The 16,739-nt window shown below is 36.2% G+C and overlaps 1 protein-coding gene across 3 annotated transcripts in view; it reads right to left on the bottom strand.

Annotated features, from left to right (window-relative positions):
- Positions 1-7,444: 7,444 nt before the first annotated feature.
- The window catches only part of cbx2 (chromobox homolog 2 (Drosophila Pc class)), a 26,430-nt gene continuing 17,135 nt past the window's right edge, over positions 7,445-16,739 (bottom strand). The window contains exon 3 of one of the 3 annotated variants that reach the window (XM_043714794.1): positions 7,445-12,003. In XM_043714794.1, the coding sequence (XP_043570729.1) occupies positions 10,546-12,003 (1,458 nt within the window). In that variant the 3' untranslated portion in view covers positions 7,445-10,545. The remainder of the gene's footprint in view (positions 12,004-16,739) is intronic. The other 2 variants (XM_043714795.1, XM_043714793.1) reach the window with 2 other exon arrangements.

The raw sequence follows: 16,739 nt of genomic DNA, 5'->3' as shown, positions 1-16,739 counted from the left end.
TTATAGGTCACCTTCTATGTTAGGTTGCAAGCTGACAATATTCAAATGGCTGAATACGTATAAATTTTTGAGGAAATATATACTTGCATTAGAATATAGGAAAGCAAATCACAATGAGACAGATTGATATTTTACTGCTAAACTAACCAGAGCATGGTCTAGTCAAAGAAAATGAGAATTTATATTTTGGTATTTGTGTATGCATAGTTCAAATTCTAACAATTTACTATGAATAAGAATTCATAAGATGTTATTGCTCTAAGTTACATTTATAAATTTTATGCACTAGTTTCAAGGTCAGATACATCAATGGATTGCGACAAAGATTCTAAATCTGTCTATGTTTCTGAATTTCAAGCTGCAGTGCCATATCTGATTGCAAACCTTATCTTCCTATAGAAAGTCTGTGTATGTGCATTTATAGCAACAATGCCAAATGATCTCACACTTTTACTGTCTTTCTTATGTAAACATTGAACTATTTCATGCTGTTGATGGCAAAATAAAGCCCGCACATCTATACAATGCTTGAACAAATAAACAAACATCAGCTAACTAGAGATTCCAAATTAAAATCTGCATCCTAACTCCTTTGTTGATTTAATACTTATGATATGAACAGCTGTCCATTTTGATTTCAATCTGTGAAAATTAAATTAACTTGTAAGTACCTCGTGTTAAATTTAGAAAAAGGCACTAAAGGAAAAATCAAAGACCTTTACTCATTATGTGTACATTTGTAATATTTAAGGGTGAGGAAGATATTAAAATTCAGTATAAAGCCCAGTTTATGTTTTAAAAAATGGATTTCTGAAATAATTAAAACGTAAATCTAATAATGCCAGCTGAGGGAATGTCAAACCATAAAATCAGGTTTAAGCAGTCAATATCATTCATCTAAACCCACAATTAAATTACAGCACATAACTGAAATCACTCTAAGGTTTCAGTTGTTTAGAACATTCAGTGCTGCAGCTTTCAAGCGATGATGTTATTCTGATTCTGTTCAGTGTGCTCTATGTATCTCACCACAGTTACACCAGGGGATTAATAATTGAACATGAGGCAGGCAATTGGGAATAAAACGACAGCGCCAACTTGGCTAACAAATTGACATGGCAGGCTCAATAGCTTAATGGTCTATTTATGTTCTTATTAGACCACCATATGCTTGGAAAATAAACTGTACTTCTTCAGCTAAAACTTTTATATCCAGTTTTCATTCTGCTAATTTGATCCCAATGAAATTGGAACATGGTTCAAATCTGGACTTGATGATGTTACCTAATAACAAAGAACTTGTCAGAAAATATAGATCTGTAGGATTTATTGATGTGTATTTTCCCATGGTACAATTATCAAAGTCACTGGAGTGATTCTCAACGCAATTTATATTGTTGCAGAACATAGAAGTATTTCTCAAAAGGTAGGATAACTTCAAAATTGAGTCTAAAGCCCTAGACTTTTTATGTCTTCTCATAACTTATAACCTAGAAATTACTTCGCACATTTTCAGTACATGAACACTATTTTACTCTATTTTAAATAATACCTCCTTCACAATAAACACCATCATAAAAAAAACAGGCAAAATAATTTCAAACAAATGTATTGGGCCGGGTACATTAATATCACAACATAATTACTAGGCTACTCAGTAATTGCCTAATGAACTGCTTATTATAAATTCAAAATTAGTTGAGTGTGGGTTGTAAAGCAAGACTCAACTGATTTGCAGTGAGGCACATTTGGTGAGAGAGACAAATATTATGATTTTCAAAGCTGCTTAGTAATCAGCCAAGATTTATTAGCCATTGAAATTTAATTTTAAAATGCTACTCACTGAATTATGGACCTTTCTCACTGGTAGCCTGCTTGTTCTTCTGAAATGGTTACAAATGGTTTTGGCTAGTCTGGCCTTCTCACACACTGGTAGAATTCCTTTTCTTAGATGTTTGTATTTTTATACTGTTGGATCTTGTTTGTTAATCACCTATTTAAATTTTGATGCTAAATTGTTCTGATTCTTTACAGTGCAATTTTGTTAGCATTTCACTTTCAGCAATTCAAATTGAAGGATAAGGGACAGTTAAGGCAGGTGAGTCTCATGCATTACATGTACATTTGTCCTAAAACCAAGCCCTGCACTTGATGTGCCATGTAAGTAATCTCCAGACAAATAAAAAATGATGTGACTTTGTTATGTAAGAATTTGTCAGATAACCATGCCATAGTTTTTGCATTAAACACAACTAGCTTACAGCAAAAGCATAACTGCTCTATGTTGAAGAGTACCATTACAGTAAACTTTGATACAACAAAATCCCTTTATTCCTCCACAGTTTAGAAAATATTCCAATTTACTTTTCTTGATCCAAAATGAATTATCATATGGTTCCCCACATTGGACTACATTCAATTTCTAAAACACACAAGCTTTTGGAAAATAAATGCAGTTGTTGGCAGAGACATTTCCTTTTCTGCATTGATCATTGATCAGATGCACCTTGTAGTGGGTTGATCAGGGTTTATAAAGTCCAATTTTCGCAGTGATATTGTTGCACAGCTTTACTCATCAGTAATGCATTTCTCGAAATTATGAATGCAGTGCATAAGCATACAATTAGCTCCAAAGAGTAACCCACATTGTTCTCTTATACAGTGATATCAATGGTGAATAACAAAACAGTGAAGGTAGAGCTCATTATTACATATGAATGCACAGATCAAACTTCAGCTAATAACGCCAAAGAATCAATATCCAAATGTAGGCTATTAAATATTTGCTAGGCTCTAATCCCAACCACCATTTTTCTGAGTGTTGCTATTTCATGAAGTGATGGAATGTCAGTGTGTACTTGTGATTCCCACAAGGTGGTTCCTATGCCATTATGCCTGTTGTCAGTCACCTCTCTCCTTGTAAAATTGTAGGGCTGTAAGTTTCAATGGGCCTTTTCCTGAATTCACAGATGTTGTGCAGCCTTGCCTCCTAGTATTATTTCTGTTAAGAAGTGAAGTAATCCAGTTTGCTTCCAGCAGATGCCACTTTCACTTAAGTGAAGTTATGTGGATTCATATCCTGCTCCAGAGAGGTTAGCATGTACAATAAGCTGACAGTCATTGCAGTAGAGAGGGCAGTGCTGTGTTATTAAAGATGCCATCATCAGGATCAGATGTTAAACCAAAGTTTTGCTTGCTCTATGATGCGAATACTGTGTTTGGAATTTTCCCCAGTGTCCTGCTCAATGTTTAGCCCTCAAAAAAAATGTAACTCAGAATGGTTGATATCATCATATGTCTCTGCAATCTTGCTATGTGCAAATTGGCTTCCACACCACCTACAGTACACCAATGACCACACATCAAAAAATACATAATTGGCTGCAAATTGTTTTGGGTACATCCTAAGACCATGTAAGACACGGTATCTGTTTGTCTCTCTCTCTCTTCTTCTCTTCTCCCCCCCCACTCCTCTCTATATAGGACACTAAAGTTATTTATTTCTTTAAAACACAATTGTCCAAATATGAACATAAATTTAAAAATAGATATTCTGTTTTATATAAAGCAAAACTTCATTTCATTTCAGGATGCCATAAGATTGAAGTGCACTGACAGCCCCAGCATGGAGCAAAACAAAAGTAATGGTAGTGGGGCCCATCAATATTGCAAAGTAGGTTTTTTGAGTGTATTATTACAAACATTCCCTGTATAAACAGGAAATATTGTATATAAGATAGAGTAAAGAACAGCAATTACCTAGTAAAGAATTAGAAATGAAAACAGTTCTTTTGGCAAGCTCAGCATGTAACTGAGCCAAACAAACCAGATAGTCACAGATTTAATTACTAGCCTATTCCTTTAGCTAATCTTTGTGGGGGTGGTTAGGGTTGCTACAAATGGCTTTAGACCAAGTAACTTATGTAAACTATATATGACTGCTGTTCAGTAAAACATGCTGAAAATGAATTGTGTGAATACCAGGTTCACTGAGAATCTGGCTTGGTTGTGGTACGGTCTGTGATAAACTAACCTGCTGAAATTTCCCCACAATATTTTTAAATGAATTGGCTCAGATACTATCACCGACAAAGCCACATCGCAGCAAGGGCTTAACAACCTGTTTCTAATCTGTTATTCACCCATCATGCAAGAACTCTTGTTTATAGTTTTTTAAAAATTTCATTGTTATCCTAGTATTTACATTAGGCACCCATTATCCCCTCCTCCTTCATTTCTTCCCTGATAGTTTGTGGCTTATAACAAAGATTTCATAGGAGCACTGTAGCAGGAAGGCAATTCTCATCTTTACATCTTCAATTGAGGCCTTTGAACAGATTAGTTTTCCATGGTCCAGATCAGACTTACCATGCCAAAATGACAAGTGTGCCAGAAACTGACATGGGATCATCTATTGCTCAGTTTATTCTGGTGTTACAGCTACCAGCACCTTCAGTAGGGTGTTAGGTTCGGTGATTGCAAGTGATTGATGTTTTATTAGATGGAAAGCTAGGTACTAGTATGAACATAAAATCCTAATTATAATTTCAAAATACTAATGCAAATATAACACAAATTGAGTATCCAACTAATGATTGTTAAAGGAATTGTTGAAGAAACAAACATTCTCTCAATTCATTAAAAGCTGCACTTCTAAAATCCCAACTGCCTAATCTTTGGCCTGCCACTTACCGATATTTCTGCAGTTTCCAATCTATTCAATGAGACTAACCCCTTAAAGACCTACTCCCAATTAAAACCATTAATTCCTCTCACATTGGTCTTTCCCTTGATTAAGGCCTTCAAATTTGCTCCTTTAAGTCCAAGGGACACAATTTGAAAGTATTTGGCATACAGCTGGTTTAGCTACATACTACTGAATCTTGTTGGATCATTTAAAATACTATTTGGTCCTATTCTTCTCTTTCTAAACTGCTCACTGTTCCAGAAACATCCTGGAATACAAAGACCATTCTCAACTTCATTCCAGTACTACAAACTGGCTTTGCAACAATTCTCCCCTGCCAAGTGCAAGGAGCGAATGAGCTTCCTTGTTAAAAAGACTATCTATTCAACTGCCATTACCAATTACATCGCTTATTGGGCTAAACTTCCTTTATCGTTCTTCTCTATCCATGGGCTCAAATCAAATTTTAGTTTCTCTCCTATTTACTGATATTTCCTCTCAAAGGTTCATCTTATCCTTGGGCCCTACTTCTTGCTCACAATACCCTTTTCCCTCTTAACTGTTGACAAACCAATTTCTAATCTTTATTCCCACATTCACTGATATTGTTCACAATAAATTGTCCTCAGATACCTTCCTCCTCACCTTTGACTATCAATATCACCTCTGTCCTCAGAAAGCCTTTCTCCTTACAAATTAGTGCCCTATCTCCAACCTTCTTTTCCCATCCTTGAATAGACTTTGCCCTCTCAAACGGACTTAACTTTTCCAGACTCCAAATTTGAATCACTCCAAATCAGGTATACATTCAGCAAAAAATACTGAAATAGTGCTGCTCAGGCACAAAAGTCATTCTAACTGTAGTGACGGTAAGCTATCCTGTGTTTTTTTTTCTATCTGCAAACTTTTTTGTTGTTGACAACACAATCTTCTTCCTGTATCTCACCAAATCTATCTAGGTGGAACGAAACACATCTGGCTTTGTTCTATAGTAACCACAGAATTAACCATGGTGATTTCTCTTCCTAGCTCCGCACCATCAACTTGGAAATTCCCCAAGGATCCATCCTTAACCCACACCTACTCCTCAATTACATTGCCAGTTCTCAATGACATCAAAAAACACACCTGCTTCCACATGTACACCGACAATAACTTTACCAGTTTAACCTCACCACCATCTCACTTTTATTGTTTCTCGGTTGTCATGCTGATATTCTTAGCTGAATGAGCAGAAATCTCCTCCAACAAAATTATGAGAAGCTCAAAACCATTGTTTTCTGTAATCCATCCCTTTCTTTGTAATGGAGTGAGAATATTATGTGAGATGATCAAAAGTTTAATCAAAGTAGGTTTTAAGGAACACCTTAAGTTGGTTGAGGTGAAAAGATTTAAGGAGGAGATTCCGGAGGTATGGCTTTATCAGCTAATGTCATGGGGAAACTGGAAAATGCTCAGGAGATCAACATTCCAAGAGTGCAAATTTCCAAGAGGGTTGCATGACTAGAGGAGATGTAGAAATGGGAGGGGCAAGTCCATAAAGGAATGTGGAAACAGGTTAAGAATTTTAAATGGGAATTTTGTTTACCTGGTGATAGGTGAACCAGACTTATGTATATGTTAAGACATGGTTAGCTAGTGTTGGATAACTTAAAATATTTACAGCAGGCAGAATGTAGGTGGCTGTCTGAGAGTATTTAAATATTCAAGTCCAAAGATACCAAAGGTTAATGACAAGGGGTTCAGAAGCAGATGAGATGCAGTGGGCAGAAACAAGCACTGGCTTATCTCGATTCCACCCAAATTTTGACAAAACGTTTCCAATCTGAACTGTTGAGTTTTGCAATCCACAGATGATGCCACATTTGTTTTTTTTTAAAAAAAGTATTTTCTGTTACCCATTCCTCAGTAGTGAGCTTTCTAATTTTGGCCTTATCAATTGCTTCACCAATGTTGGCTGTCTACTTTGAACGGAAACATTGGAATTCCTTCCTTACATCTCATTTTCCTCCTTTACAGATACTTCTGGTGATTATGCTGTGGCCTCTTTTTGTGCAAAATTCCTGAGCTAAAAATGTTCTTTTGGATAATCCTTTTCCTGGACTTATCTTGGGAAACCAGTTGATGGAGAAGTGTAACTGCATGCTTTGGTTGAGCTTGAGATTATAAAATTGTGTGCGCAAAGTTTCCAGTGTGGCGTGGTACAGTATAGATTGCACTCATGAATTGCTTTGGGATATTTCACTACAGTAAAACTGGTAATTAAGTACAAGAATGAAAAAAAAAATTCAAAATGGAGGAAGAGTATGGCTGTCCTGACCCCAGAATATTCCAATCAATGCATTCACACCTTTACATCCAGTTCACCCCTCTGAAAACTTTAATTCTGATCAGTGAGAACAAGCAAGGGGTTGCCTGTGGAAGAGCTCATCCAATTATTTTTAATAAAGCCAAAAATCCACTTTTAGTTCAACCTTGGACTTGCCAGTTCAAGCACTGTAGCAGCTTCATCTTAGCTTCTGCATCTAAAACTGGGCTCCAATAAAGCTTCTACCTTGTTGTGCATGTCAAGGTAAAGCTAGCTCCACTAAATTTCATGACAATCTCCAAGCACATCATAAATATTACCTGCTGCCCATGTCCCATAACACCTGATTCCAAACAGCACATTTAGCAAAGGAATTTTAGGAACTTAAAATATGGATATTTGATGAAAATAATTAAATATTTTAATAGGCTTTCATTCCATTTTGTTTGCTGTTTATTAACTTTCAGCAATACTGCTTAGTAACAGGTTTACCATAGCAAAGGCAAAGTAAGATGCTTCATGATGGAGAATGGATAACTAATACAACTCTAATTAATGCATCACAATAAAAGTTTAGCTCTCCATGCTTCACTTAAAAAAAAAAGTTATTGGAAGCGTTTGCAACAGATGCAAACAATTCAACAAAGAAAAAAATTACAGACAGCTGTTATTTATAAGTTACATAAATGATGAATGTACAAGCTAGTTGAAAACTGATCGATTTCAAAATAATTGCTGGTTTATGAACTTGCTTCTGAAATGCTTAGCGCAGATGAATGCCTGGTCTGCTGGATGCTCGGACTCCATTGAATACAAGATTGCATCAACATGAGAAGAGCACAGGTAACAGCTGTGGAGTAAGACAGGCCCTGTCCTATTCTGCAAAGGGGTGAAATTGGAATATAACGGGTCCTGTAAGGTGCAAGGAAGTGGAAAAAAGTATATTTTTCACGATTATTAAAATAAAAATGACATCATTGCAACTTGAATTTGTTTATTTATCAACTTTCTGCTCTTTTGAAAAAAGTACAAAACAACTTCACAGTAGCACTTTCATACACATTTTAATTTTATAAAAATTAAGTTAATGCTGAACCTACTGCTGAGAGTTAGCCTAAAGGTTAAATCTACAGCTATTCAAAGACCTCAATAATAAAAAAAGTTAGTATTTTCACCTTCCCTCTCCTCCCAGAGAGAGATTAAATTCTTGTTCAAGTATAATTTCTTGACCACTAGTCATTATCCAGTACCTTAACTAATAGATGAATGCCCATATGGATAAACAGTGAGCTACTTCATTTTAAAGTCACATTTCACAATTTTTAAACCATCAGTAAGTTTGTTATTTAGGTTTAAAGCTTGGCTTATGTAGCCACAAACAAGTCAAAGACTAACGGAAGTTACTCTTCATCTCAAGAAGACTGGTATAAAAAAAAACAAGGAAGTTATGTTTGAGATATACCAAGATTCAATCAGATCCCATCAGCTATATTACATTCCAATGCAATGAGCTAGAACTGAATGCATGTGTGCGTACGTATGTGCAAAACAATGTTGAAATCACAAGATTGATAAATGGTCCCGAAAAATTAATTATGAAGAAAAGTTGCATTCCCTTGCATTTAGGTGATCTAATTTGAGGTATTTAAAATGATAGGATTCAAAGCAATGTAGATACAGAAAAGCTTTTACCTTTGGTGGAGAAATCCAGAATGAAGTGGGAGCCTGATGGTGCAAGACCATTCAGGATCAAGTCAGGGAGCATTTTTCAGTGGAAGCTGGAATTTGTTCCCCTTCCCACCCCCTGTGGATATTGGCTCAATTTCAGTTTACAAAATAGCAATTGACAGATTAGCTAAGAGTCAAGTAAGATACAAGATACAGATAAACCATTTCTAAATGAATAGCACAACAAGCTCAAAGCTACTCATTCTCGGGTGTACTCTATTCATATCAGTCACAGGTTCAAGCCATGTTCAATAAAAAAAACTCTAGTCGTTAACTTATTTGGTATCCCATGGTGAATCTACCACTTAGGTAATTAGCCACAGTTCCTAAAATACCATAGGCTTTTCTCTTTATTATACAGAGACAATTAGCTAGATATAGCTTTTGAGGGGCATCACTCTGGGGTAAGCCAAGGAAGCCTAACCGAAATAGATCCTGCATCATCGTAAGATTCTCGATAATTCTGTACCCATCTAGATGGCCAGAATCTTTAAAAATGATTTGTTTGAAACATGGTACTTAAAACATCCAACTACCTCTGCATCAGAATAGGAATGCCAGCCTGTTCATAGATTAAGACTTGCACCCACAAAGTTTGACTTTGAGCAAAGGGTGCTACAGTATGAGGACACCACTAGATTTGAAAAAGGATAAAAAGATGAAATGAGTGGGCAGTAGGAAGACTAGGTTTCACAAGTGTGAAGATTTCCCATTGAAATGAGAGAAATTTGAAGAGCTATGTTTTGGCAGATCCTTCTTAACTGGATTCAAAGTTTAAAGGCTGTTTTTTTTCCTCCTAAATTTGATCTATAACCTAGTTCATAAACATTACTAACACTGAAACAAACTCAAAATTACACCTCTTCATTTGCTACACTGCTGGTAGACTCAATAGAATTCTGTTTTTCTAACAGCTTATCAGCACAGATTAAAGTTACATCTATTAACCAGGATAAAGCACTGCTTTCAAAAAAAACATGCAATGTGACATTTCCTTGATCAGTGAACAAAATATTTTGGTCACTGTTGAAGTGTTTCAAGAAGTTTGAGTACAAGGAACAGAGTAAAATTGCTATTCTAGTTATCAAATAGCATTAATTTGTTAGTTTTTCATTTCTTGCTCTTAGTATTAAAGTTTAATCAACCCTCCAACTGAAACAAAATGATGAATGGTGTTATGAATTAGTGTTATGAATTTCTGGTGGCCAATTAGGATGTCAACTCAGCTGTAGCTCGATCAAAACTGGATCCATTCTGAGAAAAGGGCATATACACATGCTTGTAGTTGGTACCCTTCTTGCACTTCCTAATGAATATAAATCAAAATCATAAGTTGTTTCAGCAACATGTTATACTATTGCGCCATGGTCATCTTTCCTCCTATAAAGTTCCATGCACTGACTAAACACCTATAATAATCACAAACAAAGCTTCATCATGGCTGATCTTCCCAGGCTTTTACTGCTCTCAGCATCAATACAAATTATTTATTTGTTCATGTTTTTCATTCTTTAACCTTCATTTTATAAAAATGGATAGGCAAATAGATGTTATTTTGCACATAGTCAAACCAGATTTAATTTACATAATAAAGTCTACATACAAAAGAGCTAAATTGGGCTGCTGATGGACTATCTGATTAAAAAAAAACAGCCAAATCATAGGGTCTACTTCTATGTAATGCACTATTTTTGTTCAAAGAGGAAGAAACTAATTTGTGCACTTTAGTAAATGGTGTTCATAGCTGTAAAGTACAAGGCAAAAGGTCATAAAGGCCAAAGTCAAAACCGATTTGTAAAGGAAGATCAATCAGCTAATGACTCTAATAATGTCGAATGTTGAAAAAGCCGACACTAGTTGGACTCTCCTTCACTGTTACGGTGACCAAGTTGGCGGTTACATCAGTGACAAACACATGCTCGATCAGACTGCGGGTGGGTTTCCAGTCTTGGTTTGTCTGGACTGAAATGGATGGGTTTGGAATGCTCGAAAATGAAGAGTCATGATCAGAATCCGAACTCATCGTCTCCTCACCTGTGCTCAACTCTGTTGGCATGTTGCTGTTTTGTTTAGATATCTCAGATGAAACATCCTTTTTGTCAATGTCATGGATTTGGTTGTCAGAATGATGAATTGCAGTGTTTGTAGTCTCCTTATCTGCTTTAATCTGATTCTCCTTCTCAATACTATCCTTTCCACTGCTCTCACACAATGCCTGACTATTGCCAGCCTGTGAATTTAATACTTTATTAGAAACATGAGTGTTCAATTCAGTTGAACACAGTCCTGCAGTTCCAACACTTCTAGAGATCACAAATGACAAACTACTGATGTTTTTTGAAGTCAAACCCGATGGACTAGTTCCACTTTTTGAACTCAGTCCTGTTTTGTTGGTACTTTGTAGATTTAAGGCATGTGAATTTAATCCTGAATTAGTGTTCTGAGAGTTTGGTGTTGGTAAATTCCGTCCAAGGGCACCAGTACATTGACCATTTGCACTCTGGGAATTTGATCCTGAATTAGACGAATTACAAACACCAGAATTGGACTTCAATGGTCCAGAAATGTTCAAACCCTTTGAGTCACAGTCGGATTTGCACAACTCTGCATTTTTAGCATTTCCTGGATTCTTAATTAAACCAATCTTATTTTTCTCATTCATTCCCTGTGGATTTATCAGTGTTGTATTCCCAGGCTGCATTTCAGAAGCAGTCTTATTCAGTGTCATTGTGCTGACAGAATGTATGCTCGATGAATGCTGGCCTGCTCCTGTACGGTTTGCTGCTTGCAAGGCTGCCCTGGGATTACTGGATTTTGCAGAATTAAAAATGCTCTGATTCAACATCCCACTAGATACATTTACAGATTCCAAAGTGCTCTTTTCTGAGACATTGTTATTCTCACTCAAAAGTCCCTGTGGTTTTTCTACTTTCTCTTTTGATGATTCATCTGTTCCAGAGTCACCACTTGTATCATTTCCAGATGTTTTCAAAGTCTTTCCTGGTTTAATTTTTATGTTCTTCCGAAGTTCAGTGCAAATTACTTTGTTGGTCCGTTTCTTTTTGCCAGTGTCCTTCAGATCTGTTTTAGTTTGGCAGATTTCTGTTTGGATTCGTTTTTGAGGGTTACGTTCAGATTCTTCCCGCCGTTCATTGCTCCGAAGTGTGGTCTGTGCCTGATCATCACTTTCCTCTTCGTCCTCCTCCTCTTCCTCATCATCCTCATCTTCATCCTCTTCAGAAGAGCTACTTGATTTTGAAGAAAGGAGAGCCTCTTGTTCCTAGGTTAAACCAAAAAAAAAGGACAAAAGCTAAGTTGCTGCAGGAAAATGCCACAAAACAAAAAAATTCTAAGTGTTAGAAATCCGAAACAAAAACAAACAATGCTCCAAACAGTCAGGTCAGACCACGTTTTTTGGAGAGTACAGGCAGCCTGGGATCATGAAAAGCCAGCACATTCCGAATAAAGATTCATGCATGAAGCTCACTGTTCTGTTCATTGAAACAAATGTTTGAGCATTTACAGCATTTGTTTTTACATTCTTTAAGATGCATATTGATTGTTAAAATTGAAATGTCAATGTATAGATCTTGGTCTTTTGTCAAAATCGATTTATGGTGAAGACAATTTATTCCAATAACAAAAAAGTTTATTTGCCCAGTACATAAATGAATCTAACAGGGTCTTGCAAATCTGCACCATGAATAATTAGTCAATTAAAACCATGGAATATTACAGGAGGACTAGAATTAATTCATGTTGAAAGCTAAAGATACCAATTATGGAAACGTGAACTGTTTTTTATAGCCTTTTCTTCAGTAACAAGGTCATATGCTAGTTCCAGACTAAAATTAATACTACTGGGACTATTTTCTTAGCATCCTCTGGAGATAATGAAACCTCATCAATAAAAGTGTTTTTTGAGCAAAATTATCTAGAAACATACTAGCAACAGGCAAGACTCCCTGCATGTGAAAACACTAAGATAGATTACATCATACTTTTTGTGCAACAAAGGATCCTCCCCCACATTCAGTGGTACTTCACTTCCAGAAGCGATCGACATAACCCTCAAGACTGAGTTTATGGGTTCAGGAAATAAAAACCAATTAAAAGGCTTTGTTAAAAAAATAAAATGTTGGCAATTTTACTTTTAGTGAAAATAGAGGGAAAAAAAACGCAATATTAAGAGAGGAATTTAACTCCATCTGCTTTATGGGAACTAGGTGGTAATAGACTGATTGCTCTATTTTTCCTCAGGCCACTCTCCCAGCAGTCGTCAAGTGCTTTCTTGATGGAAAGATCTTTACTCTTTGTTAATCGTGATAGTATGGTTTTAGGGTCCGATGCAATTTTAACTACCTACTGGGTAAACTTAATCAGCTGCTGCTCAGCTCAGTAAAAAAAAGAATGGCAGCTGGACAGAAAGACAGAACATTTAAGTTGCTTTATGGACACTAAAGGTTTTAGTGGGGTGCCCTGCTACCTTTGCTATTGTATCCACTTCTGGACTTAGCTGGGTAGCTGGCATATCGCACCCAGAGCGAGAGTTGCAACAATACACATATTTGAGTCATGCAGCTCACCAATTCTATATTAATAAAGCCAGGTCATTGAAAAGTACCTCTCCTCTTGCCACAAAGGCCAAGTAATGAGCCTATCCACTCTGCTGACCAACAGCTAAAATCAACTCTAATTGTGGGCAATGTTGCACCATATACTGTAGTGGTAAACCCAAATGGCTTCAGAAGTACACTTTTCTTTGGGTCATCAATGCAAGGGAGGGAAACAAAAGCCATCCAAAGCTACTTTTCTTGAATACCTACATTTGTAACTAGTTAAAGAGATGAATTAGCAAAATTAACAAGCAAGTTTCTGCCTAGTTATACAATTAGAAGATTATGCACAATGCTGGCAGCAGGGTACAGCAAAAATTTTAAACTTAAAAACTAATTATACAACTCTTCCAAAATCAGTATTGAAATATTACTTCAATTGGGAGCATTTTATTTTTTGAATTTGAAGGACAAAATCTTGTTTACAATGAAAATGCAACAACAGTACCAAACTGTCTAAATATTTGTCTTTTTCCCATTATTCTTTTGGATTGAGACTGAGCTTTAAAATGCAAATATATCTTCATGAGATTCAATTTTCTTGTAAAACCAAGTAACTAATGCAATCAGGTGTCTAGGTTTTATTTATTCATTTACAGAATGAGGGCATTGCTGCCTAAACCAGAATTTATTACCCCTAATCGCCCAATGGGCAGTTAAGAGTTAATCACATTGCTGTTGGGCTGTAGTCATATGTAGGCCAGATCAAGCAAAGAAGGTAGTTTCCTTCCCTAAAGGGGTCAGTGAACCAGATGGATTTTTTCCAAACAATAGACATTGGATTTGTGGTAATCATTAGATTCTTAATTCCAAATTTTTTTAAAAATAGAATTGAAATTCCACCATTTGCTTTGGCAGGATTCAAACCCAGGTCCCCAGAGCATTACCTGGGTTGATGTATCAACAGTCCAGCAATAATACCGCTAAGCTGTCACCTCCCCATACACTAGATGTTGCAGATTCCTTTAAAAGGTACCAAGGTAAACTGAACACTAATAAGAAGTTTCAGACAGCAAAATTTTAAAAACTGCTCATTCTGTCAGTCAGTTCCAATAATTGAAGTTTTTTTCAAAAAATTGCAGCAATTTCAAAATTCAAATATTTGGAGAAGGTTAACAGTGCGAACAGAATATAGTTGTAGCAGTTTATTATTGTTGTAATAAAAGAAATAGATTTACTAGAATTAAGAACACTGCAATTGTGATTCCATCTGCCATATTTGTATCTAATAACAATCAGCATCTCCTTTTCTGTATTTCTTTCAATTTTTATTCCTTTTCTTTCTACCTCCTTTGCCATGGGCGCAATAAATTAGTTTAGTTATTTTCAATTTGGATTTGTGTTCAACTGACAAAGCTCAAAAGTAAAATATCATGCAGAATATTTTTGAACTAACAAAAATCAATTTCATTAAGTAGATATTTATAAGGACCTCCAATACCCAGTGGCATATTTAACAGTATTCTGTAATGAGGTATGTCGCTATATGGTGACATTTTGAATGCGTGTAGCAATATAACTCCACCTTCCCTCATTCAGCAATTGGGCTTATGCTTATTTTTTTTAGAAACTAACAACGTCTGTAAAAAAAAGCCATATTTTATTCTGCAAATCTCAGCATTCTAAGTAGTAAACATTTAACGGCCTCAAACACTTCTGTAATGAATAATTTTAATGATTTCATTCAGGCAATTACCTTTCATACCAAAAACACTGCAAAGCACTTTATGCAATAAGTTACTTTGTCAAGTGTAGGAGCTATTATGTAGATAAAATCCACAACCATTCTCAACTAATATTCTCTCAAAACAATAATGTGACAACGTCACACTGTTCTGTTTATTTAAAATGTTGTTAATTGATGTGTAGATGCTGACCAGGTCACTGGACAGCATTCCACTTGTTTGTTCTTTTTTAAAAAAGGAGACAATGGTGCTGCAAAGATATCTGTATCTTTAACTGAACTATCAGAACACTTCAGCTGAAGGATACTACTTCAACAATGCAGCATTTCCTTTGTACCAAAATGGGAGTGTCATTCTAGATTAGTTGATGCTTTCCTCAGAAGACAATTTCCACAGAACTGATACAGTATTGGAAGCAGATCACATTTTACTTACTAAATAAAGAGTTAACTAGTCAATTTTTGACTAGTGAGTGAGGTTTCAATTATATTTATTTTAGGTAAGAGACAAGAGATCAGTGTTTCTAGTGCCTAGTAATGACATTTGTAGTAAATCCAAAATGCCCATTTGCTTAATTGATATTACACAACTTTACCAACTGTAACTTGCATTTAGGAGTACTATTAGAGTACAAATTATACCACTGCTTCAGAGAGGTATTATTTGACACCAAATGACTGAGAAGTTAAGGCAAATAACCAAAAGCTTGGTTACAGGGTGGGTTGAAAAGAATCCTTCAAATAAAAAAGAGAAAAGGAGGGAAAATCAAGGCAGTAAGATTTAATCAGGAAATTCCAAGTTAGAATTGGAAGAGTGTTAATATCTGTTGAGGGTAGTAAGGATGGAAAACATATGGAGGGGAGAGGCCATAGAGGGATTTGTTAATAAGGTTGAGAATTTTTAAATAAAAGCACTGGAATAGTGAAACTAGATATAACAAAGGATAGGACGAGGATTTCAGTAGTAGTTGAGGTGAAGTGGCTGTGATGTGGGTTGAAGTCACAGAGATACAAAATAAACAGTTTTTCTAATGGAATGGCTGAATGAGATGAGTTCAAGGAGAGAGCAGAGGGAAACGTGTGCTAAGTTTGGACTGATGGTTCCAGGGAAAAATACAGAAAAACAGACTGTCAATAAAATAGAGACCAAAGTTACACAATAATTCTTCATATTTTGAAAGCAATGGAGGAGAAGATAAGACCTTGTGGTGGTGATTATGAAGACAGTTTGCAGAACAGAAAATAAACTGAGGTTTATCTTCAGGACAATTATGGAACAGTCAACAGTTTTGGCAGGATAGAACTGGTCATTTATGGTCTAGCCAGGCCACAGTAAATGCTTACATTACTTGTCCATCATATCCATTCAAAAAGCTGAGTTTTAAGGGAGTAGGAGAAAGTGAGGACTTCAGATGCTGGAGATCAGAGCTGAAAAAAAGTGTTGCTGGAAAAGCGCAGCAGGTCAAGCAGCATCCAAGGAGCAGGAGAATCGACGTTTCGGAAATGAGCCCTTCGTCAGGAATGAGGAAAGTGTGCCAAGCAGGCTAAGATAAAAGGTAGGGAGGAGTGACTTGGGGGAGGGGCATTGGAAATGCGATAGATAGAAGGAGGTTAAGGTGAGGGTGATAGGCCAGAGTAGGGGTGGGGGCGGAGAGGTCAGGAAGAAGATTGCAGGTTAGGAAGGTGGTGCTGAGTTCGAGGGTTGGGACTGAGACA

This window comes from Chiloscyllium plagiosum, chromosome 24 (genome assembly GCF_004010195.1).
Source record: "Chiloscyllium plagiosum isolate BGI_BamShark_2017 chromosome 24, ASM401019v2, whole genome shotgun sequence".
In the NCBI taxonomy this organism is placed as follows: domain Eukaryota; kingdom Metazoa; phylum Chordata; class Chondrichthyes; order Orectolobiformes; family Hemiscylliidae; genus Chiloscyllium; species Chiloscyllium plagiosum.
Note: the sequence above shows the minus strand (reverse complement) of the source record. Positions and strands in the feature narration are given on the sequence as shown.